General features: G+C 35.5%; 1 protein-coding gene across 12 annotated transcripts in view; it reads left to right on the forward strand.

The window, feature by feature from the left end:
* MBNL1 (muscleblind like splicing regulator 1) overlaps positions 1-17,231 on the forward strand; it is a 162,115-nt gene that overhangs the window by 111,359 nt on the left and 33,525 nt on the right. For all 12 annotated transcript variants that reach the window (XM_063101510.1, XM_063101514.1, XM_063101463.1 and 9 more), the window contains one exon: positions 10,692-10,862. In XM_063101510.1, the coding sequence (XP_062957580.1) occupies positions 10,692-10,862 (171 nt within the window). The remainder of the gene's footprint in view (positions 1-10,691; positions 10,863-17,231) is intronic.

A 17,231-nucleotide genomic window follows, 5' to 3' on the forward strand; every position in this document is an offset into this window, starting at 1 on the left:
GGAACAAAGAACAGTAGCCCTTTTTGTGCAGTTCCTTGACCTTGAGTGCCCTTTCTCCCACTGTATATGAAAAGATCTGTTTAGAAAATGGACAGTTTAAAAATAGAAGTATCAGTTAACTGATAGATAACATGAGCTGTTATCTTGAAAGCACTGGCAAAAACTGGGCCTAAAAGAACTCTGAAAAAAATTGTGATTGATATGTAAATGAAAATGTGTAGTCGTGTATATATAGACTAACTAATGGTCTTCAGAGTAGCAATCATTAGAAACCTTTATGCATGGGACCCAGCCAAGACTAACTAAATCAGAATTTTCTTGGAGTAGGTGCTGGTATAGGAATTTTTATTTATAATGTACCATCATGATCAAGGACTGATAACTTAGGACTTACAGTGTTGTCAAGTGATTTGATAGCTGGTATATCAAGAAATGCCCTTTGTATCCTAATGTGTCTTATTCATTCTACAAATAGTAAATAAGATGGGTTTAGTCCTATGTTTAACAAATCCTTAGTCAAGAAGGGTAGACAGACTTGTAGAAATTACCTATAATACAATTTGACAGATGCAAAATTTAGTATTGCAAGTTTATTCTACCTGGCAAGAAAAGGAAAGATGAGAAAGGGAGGGAAAATAAAAGAGAAAATTTGCACAGAAAATGACACTTGAAAAGGGTCACATAATCAAATTTAACATATGAAAATTATTCCTTTTTATAATCAACCCCTTTTAAAGTACAGATGCGCAGTTTCTTAATGGTAGGAGAAATGAACATGAGTTGATTCATACTTTGGGCACTGGGCAAGCTTTTTCACAACCAACCCGGGAGTTACACTTAGATGAAATTTCACAAGCAAAGGCACTGTTGAGGCAGGGAGGTTGAGTACCTGCATGTGGTCCCGTCTCTAGTAGGTGAGAGAGCTGCAGTGAACCCAGGACTCCCTGGCTCCTGGGTTTGTGTTCTTTCCAGTGAACTGTAGATTTGCCATCCTTGTCTACTAGGGCTTAGTGTGGGTCGTTTGTTAAAGGAGATTCTAACTTGATGGTGTGCTGGAAGAACTGGACAAAGAGAAGGTTGAAGGAAGAGGAGAAAAGGATGCTTTCAGGCATGTCTAGGTAAATGGGCTTGGGTGATAAGAGGCAGAGGTTGCAAGGTTCCAGGGATGTGGAGAACGTGATAGGAGAGTGAGGGAAGCCCAGTCATTTCCGTTTACTAAGTGCCAGACCACAATCGAGGCCCTTGTATACATTCCCTCATTTGATGCTCACATCATCCCTATGGTGGTTTTCTTCATTTTTATGAAGGAGGAAGTTGCAGGTCGGTGAAGTTAAATAATTAACCCAAAGTCTTGCTGCTGATAAATATCAAAATTGGAATTTGAACAAACAGCTTTCTGATTCCACACCATGTGATCATAACCATTGATCTGGGGCTAAATTGCTTTTTTATGTCAAATCCTGAGACTGTTTCTCTGTGCATATTTCTAAGTGTATAGGAGAAGCTTACAAGCTTGGGATCCATCCAGCAAGTGACCACATTTCTTATTTGGATGGAAGCAGAGTTACAAAGTTGTGCTTGGATAACAGTAGTAAGAAGTTATCCGAAAACAACAACAACAACATAAAGAAAACAACAAATGGGAGCAGACTAGGAGAGAAGGAAAATATATCTGAATGAAGAGAAAATGGGGCTACAGTATGCATGTTGTTGGAGATCCTGGAGAAGATGCTTTGTTTTTGAGAACTGCTTTATTGAACAAAATATCTTACAGTCAGGGCTGAAATACAGTCAGGGCTCATTCACTTGACAAACACTTGTTGGGCATACATGGCAGGGCACAGGCTGTGGGCACAGGAAGGTTGAGGTACCAGCCCCCTTCGGGAGGCAGTCACTGGGGAGACATGTACAAAGTGCTAGGGAAGATAAAACAGTGTTTCCAATAACAGCCACAGCTTTAGCCAGAGGTAGAGTGTAAAATGTTACTTTACTTGCTTCATGCGCCTACACTGGCTGTTTAGCAGATCTGGGCTTTCAGCCTAAATGTTGTTGATATGATCGCAAGAGAAAAACATCGTGTGATAGCCGCCTGTGCTTTTCCCTTTCACGCTCACATTCTGGCTTATTAAAAAACAGCGTTGCCATGGCTGACGTTGCCGTGAGGCTCAACATCTCCAGGCTTTTCATCTTGACTAAGCACTTAAGAATATGCTCTGCAGCTTCTGATTGACCTTTAGAACATGGCACCTTGTGATGACTAAGTTTTTTTGAGTGCTTATGCTTACGTGATGAGTTAAGTACCCTTCTGCCTTAGAAAGTCATGTATAGATGTTTTGTAAAAGTTCCATAGTTTATAGTCATCAAATTTTACTTGTGTTTATTGTTAATATGGATCCTTTCCTGAAAAACTTTTCAAGGATACTAGACACATAATATAAAATGCTTCACAAAATTGTGAGAATCTCCTATTTTATTCCCACCGATAATTTTTAAGTAAAGTTTGTTGAGTGTTACTTCTTTAGATATGAATAACTGCCCTAGAAAGCCAGTGGAAGTCTCTGGGGGTGGGGGCAGAGTGCAGAGGAGGAGACAGGCTCAGATAACCTGTGTTGTGATACTGCTCTTTTGCTTGAAGAGATTTTTTTTCACCCTTACTGCTTATGCTGCTGCAGTCAGCATCCAATAGAGACATGTTCTGAGCTCATGAGCCAATTGTCTTTCTCCTCGCTACAGCCTGAGACTGAGAGAGAGCTGATGGCTTTGCACAATTTTAGCAAATTGTCACGGCGGGCGGGGGAGTTCTTTCTCCACAGGAACAGAGCCAGTGTCATTGAGCACATTTTGTTCAAGTGCAAAGTTGATCTGTCTGAAGGAGACAGTGGTCAGCAGTGGTGAGGACCTTTATTGCCTCCCCTTTTCTTCATGCTCTGTCATTGTCATTTATGTGAAGCAGTATCATTTGATGGCTGGACTTGAGGCAGAATTCATGAGGTCAGAAAGCAACAGCATTTGTTTTCAGTTAGGGAATCCCACAGGTTTACAAAGGAGTGCTAGTGAAAAATTGCTTAAACAAATATTCCAAGAGATTGTTAAGGGAAAATTATATGAATTCGATTTAAGTTTACCTCCTTTTTATCCTCAGGAAAGCCATAGAAATATAACAGAGACAGTTGTGCTGTAATCCACCTAATAATGGTAGAATGATGAATTAGGTGCTATTTGTGAAACATTTTGTATTTCTCAATTGAAAGGCATGTGTTACAAATAGAACACTAAATTTTATTATGTAAATGTTAGGGCATTTAATTATTAGCCAAGATTGAAGAGAGTCTGATTTGAATGCCATAAAACTTCAGGAGTGTTTCAGCTACAAACAGTTTAGAAGTCTGACAGTTGCTGTACCAAAGCAATTGAAAAAATAATAGAAACAGTGATCTGGCATTTCCAATTTTATGATGCTATAAAAAAGCAGCCAGTAAACGTTAGACTGTTTAATGATGCTGGCACCTGCCAAATGTCACTGGGCTTTCACAAGGTCATGGAGACTCTGGTTTGGCTCGGGGTGCTAGCCAGATCCATCTTTGGAGCCAAAGAAGACTGTGGAGTAGGATCAGACAGTAGGTGCCAGTTAAACCCATCATAGCAATAGTATTGGTGATGGCTGACGCTTTTGTTAGGATTCTGTGGGATAGGGGAGGCCATAGGTACAAGAAAAAAGTGAGACTGTTTCTTCTTATAACATCTCATCATAAGTCTTTGTAGGCCCTCTCTTCAGATGACTTTCAGCTAAAATTGTGTACTGATATAACTGTTGCTCTCGCAGTTGTATGTATATCTGATCTCTTACAGACAAAGCTACCAGAGAAAGGACTGGTATTTTTGTCACAAGAATGTGTGGGCGATTTGTTGCCTTTTTCATTTTTTCTACCTCCTCAGCGGCAGCTAACCTGACTCTCATGTATTACATAATACTTACCTAGAGGTGTAGAATTTCACTTATGCCATTGTCAAGATGATTAATGGGAGTTGCGCAATTAAAGCTCCTAAGTTCTCTGGGGAAAAAAGTCATAGTATACCGATATTTGAGTTAGTGTGCGTTGATATTGCGTCAGCAGTAAGGATATTTTGGGATATTGTAAATGTCACTATTGGTTTTCATATCCAAGAATCTTCACCATCAAACTTAGCAATGTTATACAAAATAGCACCTAGAACAGCTATTGAATACTGGAGGAGGGCTCTTTAAATAGCTAGATAAATCTAACCCAAAATCCTGTTTGAGATCAGATTAGATGTTGATGGGAAAATGTTTAATGCCTTTTAAACAGAATCTGTTAAATTCATTTACATTCTTTCAGGCCTTGGTAAAATTATAAACTTAAACTCAGGAGGCTGTGTGCGTGTGTGTGTGCATGTGTTTGCACATGTGTTTGCTTTTTCCTTTCTTTTACTGGCAGTCTTAATAATCGTTAAGCCACTCTGTATATGTGTGTGTGAATATAAACTTTTTATGGGATCGGGAAGGGAAAAATCTAAATTGCCTTATATTGTATTTCATTTGAAAACATATTTTATATTCGTGGTAAAATAATTGAAAGAAACTGGGACTATTTCAATGAGTATACATTCATAAATTTCTGCTGCTTTATTCTCTTACTGGTAGAAGAAAATTCTCCCAGCTCTCGTAGATGAGTTGAGCTCCATGCATTTGGCATTATGTTTACTGGATGAAGAAATAATTTATATCTGGAAAGTTAAGCTTTAAATATTGATTAGGATTGCTATATTTAATTCATGTTAAGTTTTAAAGACTAGAGATTACTTGCCTACCAAAAACAGAATTGACAAATTTCTTCACCTTTTATGGGAATGCTAAGTATTTGTTCCTGATGTCACCTGAAAGACAAGTGAGGAAATTAAAATAGGAGTTGTATTTGGTTTAAAGAAGAGTTTGTTGCTTTTTCAGTTGATAAAACTATGAAGTAAATACAAGGATGCTATAATGTTAAAAATAGGAAATTTTGTAATGAAAAAAATCCCATTTACTTATCAGCTTGAAGGGTCATGAATATCTAAGAATAAAAAATAAATAGAAAAATTACTGCTGATATGTAAATATATATATTTACTGTATAGTATACCAAACTATTTAAATATAGTAAATATATACTATTTATGTATTAACAGTGTATATACTATATGGTATAGTATACTATTTGCAAAACAAAACAAATAACATCAAAACAGTAAAATCTCCATAGACTTTCTAAGAAAAAAAATGAATTTGTCTGTTTTAACTACTTTAGAAATTTGTTCCAAAGGATAATTCATTATCCCTTTAGGTTTTATTCTATAGCACTCTAAAAGTCTGTAAGTATTTTTCCAAGTGAAGGATAATTTTTAGGTCATATATTCTAGGTTTCTTGAATTTACAGCACAAGGAAATCTTATGTTTGTAATACATATGTTGCTCAATACATATGCATAATTATACACTGCATACATTTGCATATGATTGAAAACAACACTAACATTATGCAGTGGGTCTATATCAGGATTCTAGTTGGTGGTCAGAAATCTTTGATTATTTCTCTGGGTTCTCTGGCTATTTAATTTCTCTTTCCCAGTAGCTCCTTTTTGAAAGGAGAGGTACGTGTTTAACTTTTAGTTATCCTGAAAAGACTTTCCACAGGGAAGTACAAACTAAGAAAAATGTTGCTTTTCCCTAAAAAAAAAAAAAAAAAAAAGTCAGCAACTCCAGTATTTTAGTTAACAAGTAAACAGAACCATTGATATGATTTTGGAATTCAACTATTTAATGTTTGATCTATCACAGTCTTTGTTTTTATTTTAAATAAAAGGAACATAAACATTGAAGTTTTTAGAAATTACTGTTATTAGAATTTGGCAAAATTAGAAGGAATAACTGGTCAACCAACCCACTCCTTTTGATTCAAATTTTTTGGTACAAAGTGTCAGTAGTGCTGAGGTTGAGAAACCCTGAATATCTTTTTTGGATGCATGTGCTTTTGTAAGCTGACACAAGTCCTTTATGGAAACAAGTGAAGTTGTAAGGAAATATACATTTAAGATCTACAGTGCAGTCTGTGTTAGATGCAGTTAATTTATTTTCATTACTTCAAAAGCCAATAAACTGTGATTAGAATTAATATCAGACTCTTATCCACATAAGTGAAAATAAAACATTGAGTGTATAGATGTGTGTGTACTTTTTAAGTTTATCACCTTAAGATTGCATACATTTCCTACCCTAGATACTTGTAATTGAAAAATAAATATATATTTTCACCCAAACATTAGAATTCATAATTTAAAAGCATGGCAGAGCCATAAAAAATATTTCTGGAAGTGTGAAATTATGATATGTTTTAAGTGCTAACGTTATTTCGTTTTTATTTTTTTTGGCAACATTTTTCTGAGATATTTGTATCATCTTAGTTGAAAAAAAAATAGGTAACAATTTTTAATAGGAAGTTAACAAATTCCCTAGCCAGAGTTTCTGGCCAATATCCGAGAAATGAATATCTCCACAAAGTGCTTCAAAAATATTTGCCTATCTCAGCTGTCCCCCCCTCCAAAATAATGGTTTTTTTTAAAACAATTGAAATAAATGGCTTTAGTTTGAACAGTTTTACTAGAAAACCAGCATTACCAATGAAAGTTGGAAAAGACTTATGAATGTAAGTCTTATGCTGGTACCCCTGTAATTTTTTTGTTGCCCCTTCATTCTCAGATTCTACCCAAATGTGACTTGGTACTTTTAATCCTACCACACAGTTACCGTTGGGTGGTTTAATAACATGTCTCTTTAGATTCTGACTTCATAAATCACAATATTCCCTTAATTTTAGGTGGAGGAAGTATAATTAAAGATGGAAAATTAGTTTTCCTGGTTTTCAGGTAGAATTTTGGTGTTTGTTGTTTTGTTAAGTAAGTTAGGCCAACTTCTAAGTAAGGTATTGTTTTATTTTCAGTTGTTGGCTAAAAATTAACTAAATATTAATAATAGCTAGGAAATAGTTTTCTCATATCTCTAAATTGCCATTTCTACTTTCATTCAGTTTTGTCCTTATTCTGGCTTGCTGTTAATTTCCTAACTTCCATCATATTCTACGATTTGTATTTTGCTGTTTATATCACATACACATAGTTTTTATATATATGTACTATATATGCACATACATAATTATTGAAAAGTATACTCTATTGCTGTAATGTTTAAAATTGAACCAGACATTTATTTTGAGCATCAAACAATTAATCTAAGTGTATATCTTCCCTTGTTATAATAATAAAATTTGTGGCAATTTGAAAGGTCAATGGGACAATCCTTAAGCTGACAGTTGAACAACTTATAATTTCAGAAATTGAGGACTTGATGAACTGATATCTCAAATGTCACTGGTCTCATACAGGCTTTTAAGACTACAAGGGAGAAATTTTGCCTTTTTTGGACAAGATTCTTTTAATTTAAAGGTATAGAAAAATTATTGGAAAAAAATAGACTCAGTGTGGACCAATGTTTTATTAAACTTCCTTCTTTCCCTTAAAATATACAGTATATATATTATAATAATGTCTTTGGAACCTGTGTTGAGTTAATCCTATTAAAAAAGCCTCCCTGAATGGAGCCTAAGGAATCTACGGTATAAGCTTTGTAGAGTGGCCTGCTAGTTAGTGGCACAGCTCACTAAAAGTAAGATTTCAGTGCAATCAGTAAATGAAAAGCACAGAAACAGCATTGCAAGAAATGTATTGGAATGGCATTTTTCCTGTGGCTTTGACAAATACAGAATGATGATTAAGGGCCAAGCTTGTATTACATTATTGATGATTGACATGCATTGTCACTGGGTTTTGCTACCTGTATTATTTTTAGTACTTTTAACAGATACGGTCTAAATTGAGCAACTGCTGCTTATTATTAGCTTGAGAACTTAAAGAAAGAGATGAAAAAGATTAGCATTTATTCACTGCTTATTACGTCAGGTGCCATGTGTGAGGTTGGCCCATACACTTTCTTAATCCTCACACATCACCAATGAGACAGATGCTATTGTTACTATTCTACGTAAAAGGTATGACCACGCAGAGAATTTCAATAACTTCCACAGAGTCACACAGCAAGTAAATAACAAAGTTGCTATTTGATGCAAGCTGTTTGATAAAATTGTACAGTTATGACAATCGGTGGAGCTACAAGTACCTATCAAAACTGAATAAAAATTTCTTTCATATTTTTATTTTTGCATTAATCCTAGTAGCCCAGTTTAAAATATCTCAAGATGAAATCTCTAGATGATTTAAAGTAATAGCTTCTATATAAAAATCTGTATATGTGAGCTCTGGGATATTATTGATTGAACTTCTGTTTTCAGACTTTTGGAATATAATTGTTATTGTATAGATTTTAAGATGACAAATAAATCAAATATACACAAATCTCCCTTTCTCCCTGGTAAAACTTATAAACCTCCTTCTGCTAATTTTTCTTTTATTGTGTCAAGCTTTGTCATGTATTTAAATTACTGGCTTCTGAATAAAAGCATTATTAGATCAGTACAACTTAGAATAAAAACAAAATATACCAAATCTTGTTCTATTATCTTCCTTGTTTCTAGAGTAGAGTTAGAGTAGCATTCACCTTTAAGTATGTAGAAAGACATGAACATTCATTCATTCTGCAAATGCTTATTGAGGCGTGGTGCTGGGGACTCAGAGATGGATGAAGCTGGCCATGTACCAATGTCGTTTTTACCTTAACTCTGAAAGGAAAGTATGCTTCTCGGTTTTCTTGGGGGTTTTAGGCAATCCTCTAACAGAGGATGTTTATTCTAACTTATTCTTGACTTTTTTATTTGCCAAACCACAATTATTCAGCAGCACAGTCAGCACTAAACACATTTTAAACTTCCTAAGAAGCAAAGTTTATCTAATATCACTTGCAGAAGTCACTTATTTTTTTCCACAGGTGTCAACGAAAGTTCATGTGGCTTTGCACAGTTGTGTTTTGTAGTGATTTCTGCCATGTCAGAATCACCTGGATTGCTTGTTAAAATTCAAATCCCTGGGCCCCAAGATCTGTGGCCACAGGCTTTCTGTAGGAGAGTTCTAAGTGTTGTTGTTGTGCTATTTTGCACCGAGGAATGTTTTAGCTAATAATGTGCTCGTGATCTCACATATATCAAGCATGGTGATTTTATATGGAATAAATCATGTATATGTAAATGTTACTTTATTTGCGAACATATCAATGGCCATATCTAACAGATATTACATTGTGCTGATGTTTTATTTTTCTTTTGTTTGATATGCAGTTTAAATTTTGGTGGGGATGATGTAGGTTTTATAGCTATTCTGTACTGGATAAAGAGCCTGAGGCTTAATTAGTTTCTTATGCAGTTCATGCTGCTGATGAGTAAGACAGCTAGGCCTCTAATTCAGGTCTTGTTACCTGTAAGGTCCCTGCTATTGACCACTGTTCTCTATTGCCTCCTGATTTCAAATAATGCATAAAGCTTTTTAAAATAACAGACAATATCCTATGATTTTAGCCCAGTGCAGAGACTTATTCTTAAAAACCTTAATTAAAAGGAGCCAAAACAGATCATTTGAATTACTCTTGTGACAGATTTTATCAGAAACATAAGCATTAGTTTTCTGAGTTCATTTACAGTATAAAGTAACATTAAGCTAAGTTGATTTTTCTTAGAAAAGCTTAAGAAGGTGGTCGATGGTGTCAATCTTTCTCTTACAAACAGGTCAAATTAGATATTGGTGAGAGAAGTTGTCAGGGTAGTTGATAAGATCTGTTACTATTGATATGACTTGACAATATATTGAAATAATATGGGTAGAGTCAAACAATGTTGCATATTCCAGGTTTTAAAATAAGTATTTTTGACCAAAAAAAAAAAAAATGCCAAAAGGAAGGTACATTCATATTTATTATTTTATAGTAACTTATTTTGTTTCTTCATTTCATACTATAAATTTTTTGGAGCGTAAATATGTTCATTTTTTATTGTTTCATAGCTTTTGGGCAATAAAGACTAGATTTATCTTTGAAAGATTAAAGGCTACCTTTTTCACCCATGTTTCATTGTACTTACTAACTTCTGTATACAGTGGGAATACATGGGAGTTTTCTTCATTTTAACTGTAAATTTCCTTAATACATGGGCTTATAGAGTTAGTAGTAATTTTAATTTTATTTATGAGATTCTTACTGTGTTTTACTGAAGGTACAATGTGCCTTGAGTCCTTTAAGTTCATTTCCTAAGAACTCAATGTAAGTAAAAATAAATGATAAAACTTTGATTCTTTTGGATTCATTAAAGTTAATCAGGAAGGTATTATGTATGGCAGGAGCCTAATATTCTTTATTTGATATTCTGTTTTAATATGTAAATTTTTAGACCTGAATCTAGAATATTAAGATTATTAAAATAAATGAACTTCTTTAAGCTTTTAAACTTTTTTAAATGCATTGATATTTGGGCGAATTTATTACTTGTTCTAGATGTATGATAAAATTATATGGACAATGCATTATATGAAAAACTCATGGTAGAGTCAAGTGGCTGGTTTACACTATTACTTTTTTTTTTTATATAGTTTTCTGATTTTATACTTTTTAAAGATGGTATTTACTGCTTTTGTTTTTTTAGGGTCGTTGCTCCAGGGAGAACTGCAAATATCTTCATCCACCCCCACACTTAAAAACACAATTGGAAATAAATGGGCGCAATAACTTGATTCAGCAGAAGAACATGGCCATGTTGGCCCAGCAAATGCAACTAGCCAATGCCATGATGCCTGGTGCCCCATTACAACCTGTGGTAAGCATGCTTTCAGTCCTCATTCATTAAGTTTGTCATTCCAAGTGCTTAGTTTTAGGGCTAAAGTGATGATTACACTAAATCAAGTGAACACAGGTGATAGTGTCAGTTGCCTAGCACTTTCTAGCGAAATTAAGACTCAGTCAAACCCTGGAACAATTTTCACATTGCATAGCTACTCATCTTCTGTATAAATCATGTGGAAATTCACATTATAGAATTCCCTGCTAAAATTCTCTTTAAAATAAATCGTATGACTTGCAGGTATTAAAATGGTCTTTGTTAAAATGGCCATCATACTCATTAGTATAGTCAGTATGCATTTTCAGGCTACCTTTAAAGGTAAGAATGATTTTTAAAATTGGTATATCGAGTCTTTTATTTTCAGAACATTACTCTTTTTTCTCCCTCCTTGAACAGAGTCTGCATAGCTTTCTTTATTGAAAAGAAGCCTTTGTTACTCTTTTAAAACTTAAACTGAAATTATTTCATAGTTACATTGCTGGGAAAATTCTGACAGTGGTGATTCAATAATATCATGGACTTGGAAGGCTCATCAAAGGAGAACTAATCAGGAGAGGCAGAAACCCCAAGGGCTTTAAAAAAAAAAGCTAAATTTGATAAACTGTGGGTGGTCATAGATATTTGGTGTTTGCTGAGCAGTGTGTGTTTGTAACTCGTGCTTCTGAACACACATATCTATTTAACTATTTGGATTTTTGGGGTGTGTGTGTGTGTGATAAATGACTTTGATAATCTTTACCCACATTTATTCATAAAAATTTAAGAGATTACTATCATAATTAATGTTCAGTTGAAAAAGGTGTTTTGGTGTTTGTTGGGCTGGGTCACATACACTTCAAACCTGTCCTATGCAGGTCGTGAGCTAGGTAGTTGGAAAAAGATTCTGGTAGCTATGGGCAAGGTTGACATGCTTTATTCAGATGCGAGCTCAGCTTCCCCAAGTGGATCAGATCCGTTGACTTTTATACTAGGATCAGATAGCCAAGGAACACATGGGCACACATGAACAGTTATACCATTCTTACATAATGTATTCACAGCAGACATGCTGAGTCATGCTTGCCCAGATATGAGGTGAGAGAGCCTGACCATTCTGTTTCCATTTTCCTCACAGTGTTAATTATAATATAGTAATTCCATATTTAAATGTAAATGCATAATGAAATTAGCAGTACTCAAAATATATCTATCAGTAATTTATGTCACTAACTTACATGCAATATTATGGGATCAGGGGAATGTGAAGACCCTCATTTTTCTGGTATGTTAACTGTAGCCTGTGTGCTAACTTTTTTCCTAATACTTTTAACACCTGAACTCAATGTAATTATTATTCTCAGAACTTAATACAGCAGTCATTCCAAAAAAGAGGGGGGGATTACATTTTGAGGTGGGAGGAGTCTCCATATTACATCAGCAGTGATACCAATTATCAGTACTATACAGTTGAGGTGAGAGAATATTATAATTAATTCTGTCTATTTTAACCTGATCTATTTTAAAAAAATTATTAGGGACTCAGTAAAAAGTATGATATTTTAAGTTTACTTTTGTAATCTCTGCTATAGTTTCACATGTCTGTATTGGAATAGCATGAAGATTTCCATCTGGTTAAGAAAATATAATTGTTCCCTCTAACAGAAAATATAGGATGAAATTCTCCTTTACACTTGGCCCTCACTGATAGTTTCAAAGATCTGCTCAATCCTTGAGTTAGCTACTATCTTAGTTGATATAAGATCTCTCCTTAATGTGAGATAATTTGTTCCACTTAAACATTTAAAGTGTGATTACCTCCAGGCCATACCCTTTCTGTGACCGGGAGCACATCTGAGATCAGCAAGTGAGGTTCCCGGATTGAAGAGGACCGTGCTGGTCAAGTCAGTGAGTTCCTCACTGTGAAGTCTTGGCCCATCTCCTGGTCCTTGAGTCTGACTCTCATAGTCATTCCAGGGTCATCATATATGCAGTCCGGGGAGAAACCATAAACAATATTTATGCTCTTTGAAATTGTTCTTTGAAATACTAGTAACAAATGTGTTGTTTATGAAATTACTAAATCACAGATTTCTGAAACCGTCAATAGTCATCACATTTGTTAGAAAATTCTCTGCTCAAAATAATTATTTTTATTAGTTGTGAGCATATTCAGACTTTATGTTAATTTTCCCTCCTATGACTAGAATTGAATGTGGAATTACCCTTCTGCTGAAGGCATCCTGAGATTATAGTCTCAAATATACTCTATTTGGAGTGATTTTTTTTTTTTAGTAAGTACAGAGATAATTTTATTTAGTTAGTTTTAAAGCATTTGGGATTTCAATTACTGTAGAGAAGGCTTTAATCCAGGAAATTTGCTTTCAAAACCCCACCTGAGACTCTTTCATCCTTTTTGTTGTCGGCCCTGTTTTGATGAGGATGATGACATGGAGATTCAGCATAAATGGGATGGTCATAACCAAATGCTTACTGGGACTTTAATGTGGGCCCGCAAATAGAGATTATAGAAGAGCTAGAAGCAGCCAGGTGACTAATATGGAAAAGGGTTGCCACTCAAAGGGCATGGCCAGATGTTAGTGTTGAAAGTACAGATGACAGTGTTTGAAGACAGGTCATTAACTTGGATCCAACCCAGGTAGTGGCAGTATCGAAGGAGATAATACTGTGAGCAGACCATAGCATCAGGAGTATCTGAGCAGTGACAAGGTTTGTGTTCAAGTAGATGACAGCATCTTAGTTTTCTAGGGCCAACCAGTTTGGCCCCCAAACCCTAAATGGACGAGCAGGAAGTGTGGAGGGGGTTAGCAAGGTCTAAGCAAATTCAGACGTGTCTAGCATTGTGCCTGATCAGTAATTGCTTAGTGTGTGAAAGAACAAATGAGGGACTGAGTTTCTCAAACACCAGAAGAACAGGCAGAGGTCTGTATTAGTACACCTGCCCCAGAGTCCAAAGGAATCATAACCAGGAACCAGAGCACAAGCCCCGTTACAGAGACTGAAACATAGAATGTGGCATAGAGGTGGATATGTACATATTAGCAGACTATTAGCAAAGACAGCCAGAGACTCGGTGAGGGCGCTATTGGCAGCAACAAATAGTTGTGCCACCCAGTTTGGGTTCTCATTTCCTTGTACATTGTGAGAGACTGAGTCTAAATTTAAGATGTTCAGAACATGACACAGGGCCAACTTGGGGAATTCAGGAATTTATAGGAGAGTTTCCTATTTTTATTGACTTTATTAGATTGTAATGAAATACACCAAGCCAAGAATCAGAAAGAGGACTTAACATTTTTGAGACACTATGCACTTTTTGTATATTCTCACAACCATCCTATAAAAGTGAGTAATATTATCCCAGATTTAGAGATAAAGACTCAGAGGTTCAGAGAGTTTAAGTAATTTACTCATATCACACTGCTAGTGAGTGGCAAAAGCCAGTTTTTTAACCCAGTCTGTCCAGGTTCCAGTGGTCATGCTGTGGAAATACTATTTTGAGACATGCCACCAAACAATTTTGGGTAGATCTCTGACCTTCTTAGACATATAGTGAAAAGTTTAAATATATTATCTGTAAGGTCTTAACAATCTTATAACAGAAACATAATTTTCTCATTTCATAAGATGAGAAGTACATTCATGCATTGCTTATCAGTGGGATACGTTCTGAGAAATGTGTCGTTAGGTGATTTCGTCGTTGTGGGAACATCACAGAGGGTACTTTCACAGCCCTAGGTGGTATAGCCTACTATATTCCTAGGCTATGTGATATAGTCCTTATAATCTTATGTGACCCCTGGTGTACATGTGATCTGTAGTTGACTGAAACATCTTTATGCAACACATTGCTGTAGTTGAAAATAAGTAATTGAATTTATTTGTGTGTTTGCTTCCTAAGAAATTAATATAATAAATTATAGAATAATTGGCATTAGTTCTATAATTTCTAAACCCTGAATAAAAATGTAAAAAGATAATTTTTCTCTTTTCATATGACCTTTAAAGATAAATGGAAGACCTATAGTATTTAATTATCCAAATAAAAAAAATAAAACTTCTGGATTTTTTTGTTAGTACTACATTACTACTACTACTACTACTACTACTACTACTACTACTACTACTACTACTACTACTACTACTACTACTACTACTTTGCCATGTACTGTCAGGTGCAAAGGTAATCTAATGAGAAATTACTAAATGATTTAAGCAAAGATAGACTGCATCTTGTGGCTCACAACCTTGGAGCACCCCTGGTGTGTTTCTGTAGCCCATCGTAGGAAGTTGTGTTTCAGAATTTCTCTTGATTCATGCTTTCCTCATTGCCCTCAAAGAGCTCTTCATAAGCAGTCATTATAAAGAGCTGTGTAGGAGCCTTGGAGCTCTGCTAGCGATGGCTTCTTATGTCTTTACCTGCAATCGTGAGGGTTAGCCGTGGCTATCCAGAATTTCCAGTGGCAGCTGACCTTCAGGTACACACACTCAGCTGCCTTGAGGTACATAACTCCTGTAGAAATCCCTATGCATTTTATGAATTTAAGATAGCCTTGAATTGGAGAAATTCAAGTTAATGGGTTTAGCTAAAGTCTCAGGAGCTTCTTTGCTGCTCCTGTCACCTTTGCTGTTGTGTCATGTTCCAAGCATTTGTTGGTAGTTGGATGCAGAATGATCTGAAGTCATCATTTGTCACATATCCAGGAACACCTGGAATTCTTAAATTGTTTTTTAGTGCTTTACTTTCCAGTTTATCCAGTTAGGGGTTGAAATAAGGCCACTTCATCCCAGAGTGTTTTGGTACAGTGTTTCCATGTCAGTCTCCTAGAGTCCTCTTTCATCCATCCTGCTGTTCTTACTGCCTGTTTAAATTGTGAGGAGCCTGCAAATCCTCAAGCAGCCTGAGAGAACAGGCTCTGGATTTTCCAAACTGGGTGGTGTTTGGTTGATAAATATGAGGAGGGCTAGAAGTGATCCTCTTTATTTAAATGTTTATTATTTCAGTAAAACTGGATGGAAGGGTAAAGTGAAACTAAGAATAAAGCGGGTAGTCTTCTGACATGTCCAGTCACAAGGCAGTCTAGGAGCAGAATTTATGACAGTATTTCTTATTGTTTTCCAGTCATATCCTACCTTATTTTTTTTATAAAAAATCTTTGTAATGTGTTGGTAACTTCCATTAGCTTTTGACACTGTGTATATTCAAAATATCTGTTTACAGAGACTAGTTATAGCTCTTGGTGTACAGGGTTATACCTACCCAGAAACATGACTTCATATACCCTGATTGTGTGCTGTTAATTGCAATAAAGGCTCAATCTTTTTTACTGCTTTTCACTTTGATCTGCACACACACACACACACACACACACACACACACACACACACACACACACACACACACACACACACACAGTAAAATCTAGAAAAATATGACTTTTAAAATTTCTGTTCATAAACCCCAGCAGATACTCGTTACATATTTGTTATATATATTCACTCCATTTTACTAAATATCAAAAACATTGCAAAATCAACCCCAGTAATGACCTGGGTTTCGTTGCATCAGCATTACAGAATGGTAACTACAATACTGAAACTTAGAAAATTTAATATAAAAAAATTCTGAAACAAAAAGAAAAGAAGTTAAACTTTCAAATAGGCATACTAGAAAAAGTATTACGTTTTGAGGTAAAGAGAGGAAATAATATGAAATCTCTTTTTTGAATTCAAATATATTCTGATATTGAATGTATTTGCTAGTTAGTTTCTGTGGCAAAGAAAAGCAGTCAGCAAATCCATTAATATATGTGTTAAACAAATATTTGTAGACGACTTGTATACATGCCAATTGCAGGGTATATATATGTATATATAAAACAAAGCCCAAGGCAAAAGACTGCCCTCTGGGAGCCTGCAGTCTAGTTAGAGTAGAGGAGATATTCAGATGGTGATAAATACTGTGTTGGAGTGATGAGTAGAGTAGTTCTGTGGGAACAGAAGATAGGAATTGGGAAACTTCAAGAAGAAGAGTCCTGATTCTTGAAGATGATTAGGAATTAAGCGGGTGGGCTGGGCAGGGGTAACATTCAATGTGGAGGAAAAACCATGTTCAAAAGAAGAGAGCTGTGAAGAAGCATGGCTCCTTAGACACCTTACATAGAATCCAGAAAAGTGAACATATCTCTGTAGACCACGTATAGAATATGAAACTGGAATCACCCAGGAGCTTTCAAAAGATGCTGCCACCTAGGTACCTTTCCTCAGAGTTCTGAGGAGTGGGGAGTAGCCAGGCCATTCACAGTTTTAAAGCCCTCCAGGTGATTGTAATGGACACCTGGTCCATGA

The sequence above is a fragment of the Cynocephalus volans genome, chromosome 1, assembly GCF_027409185.1.
Source record: "Cynocephalus volans isolate mCynVol1 chromosome 1, mCynVol1.pri, whole genome shotgun sequence".
NCBI lineage: Eukaryota > Metazoa > Chordata > Mammalia > Dermoptera > Cynocephalidae > Cynocephalus > Cynocephalus volans.